The sequence below is a fragment of the Aphanomyces invadans genome, assembly GCF_000520115.1.
Source record: "Aphanomyces invadans strain NJM9701 unplaced genomic scaffold supercont1.121, whole genome shotgun sequence".
Classification (NCBI taxonomy): domain Eukaryota; phylum Oomycota; class Saprolegniomycetes; order Saprolegniales; family Verrucalvaceae; genus Aphanomyces; species Aphanomyces invadans.
The window spans coordinates 24694-26366 of record NW_008580266.1 but is presented as its reverse complement, the minus strand read 5'-3'; the positions used below and the strand labels follow the sequence as shown (position 1 = coordinate 26366).

At 41.2% G+C, this 1673-nt stretch overlaps 1 protein-coding gene across 1 annotated transcript; it reads right to left on the bottom strand.

The window, feature by feature from the left end:
- Window positions 1-703: 703 nt before the first annotated feature.
- Window positions 704-983, bottom strand: H310_14993 (hypothetical protein; the record flags this gene model as incomplete). The annotated part of the gene is made up of 2 exons (XM_008882970.1): window positions 704-895; window positions 927-983. 2 exons carry the CDS (start codon window positions 981-983, stop codon window positions 704-706), a joined length of 249 nt encoding a protein of 82 aa, XP_008881192.1.
- Between the last annotated feature and the right edge of the window lie 690 nt (window positions 984-1673).

Here is a 1673-nt window from a genome sequence, read left to right as displayed (position 1 = left end):
TACATCCAGAAAAGAATGTCCTGTTTCATGCTTTCACGTGAAATTGATCATCATAATTTCTGAATTTATCAAAACAAAATATATGGATAGATTGAGGAAGTCGAGGTTAATTCAATGAAACAGAGCAAACAGCCAATCATTACAATTTGACCGCAAAAAAACTCACAGAAGTCACATACTTGAACTACAGACAACGACGGATTTTAAGGACCCCAAGTACTTCGAATTTGTGTCATTGTTCGAATGTATGATTGGCTAAACATATATCGAAATTCGATAGCATTATAACCAATAATTTTATGGGGGCGTGCTTTCTTGCAATTTCGAAACAGTCACGTATTTTATATTATTCGGTACACGTCACTTGATCTATCTGTTTACAGTGGTCGAACGCATCGACCGACCTTTTTTTTCAATTTGCGTGTTTATAGATGAATTTTTTCATAACAAATTGTTGTACTGCTCAGCGTTTTCTTCTGAATACGATGGACTTGGTCACATTCCTTCAAACATAATACTCTTCATGAAATGGTCACTCAAAGTCAAGAATGATAATCAATTTGCGTCCTAACAGTAGTCGACAGCTTGGAGGGGGCTTCTCAATTTTTTATCAACTTTCAAGGAGTTTTTGTAAAACACGATAAAATTGCAACGATCAGCTGGATACTTAAGATTGACCAATCAAAACAAAGGTGACATGTTACTAATCAGATGCAGATGCCACTGGAGTCATCACTGTTATCGCTACTGACATCGCTGTCGCTGTCGTCGTCGTTTTGTCCTCTTGGTCCTTGATGTACTGGGCCAGCCTCTCGAGCTGCCGGTCGGCCTTGTGAATGCAGCCCTTGATGCTGCTTGGCTTCAACTCGTCGAAAGCTTCGACGAGCCATAGCAACTACCTCGATGTCGATTTTGTCGACATGTACTTTCAACTTCTTCCATAATTCAGCCTTTGTCGCATTTGTGAAAGGAACTGCGAACATCGTGCAAGAATTCTGTAAGACACACTTCTTTTGACCATACTTCGGTGTATCTAGAGGAAGACCTTTATGGTATTTTGCATTGTCCATTACTATGACAGCATTGCTCAATCCAAGCTCTTCTATTTCACTGAGAAGTTTGGAGAACCACTTCACATAATATGCATGGTCAAACATCCCATGATAGTCCTTTGTTTCAGGCCTACCAGTTCGTTTTCCCCCTTGAAAAATGTCCAAAACAAAGAAGTTTACTTTCCATACAGCCTTTGTCCAAAATTGCAGCAATAAAACAAAATCTTTCACCTTTGTGCTTTTCTTTGACCTCAATATCAAGATCATCACTTGGATCGCACAACGAATCGTCGTGACGACTGTAGTGATGATGTATATAGCTTTCATCCAAGTATATAATGGGTCGTCTATTGACAATGCATTCCAGAAGAGCACTCATTTCAGACACATACAAATCACGATGTTGAATATTTGCAGCACACATTCGAAGTCCGAGACTCTTTTTCTTTTTACCGCGCTTGTAGCCAAGTTTGGCCAGGGCCCGCTGCGTAGCACGCACGGCGGCTTCCGACGACCACTGACACTCCACATCAAAGTCCAAAAGATGTTGTGACCGCAAATAATGGGCCACGTCTTTCGCCACTGTCCTCACGCGGGACTTGCGGCGCTGGCGGACAAACT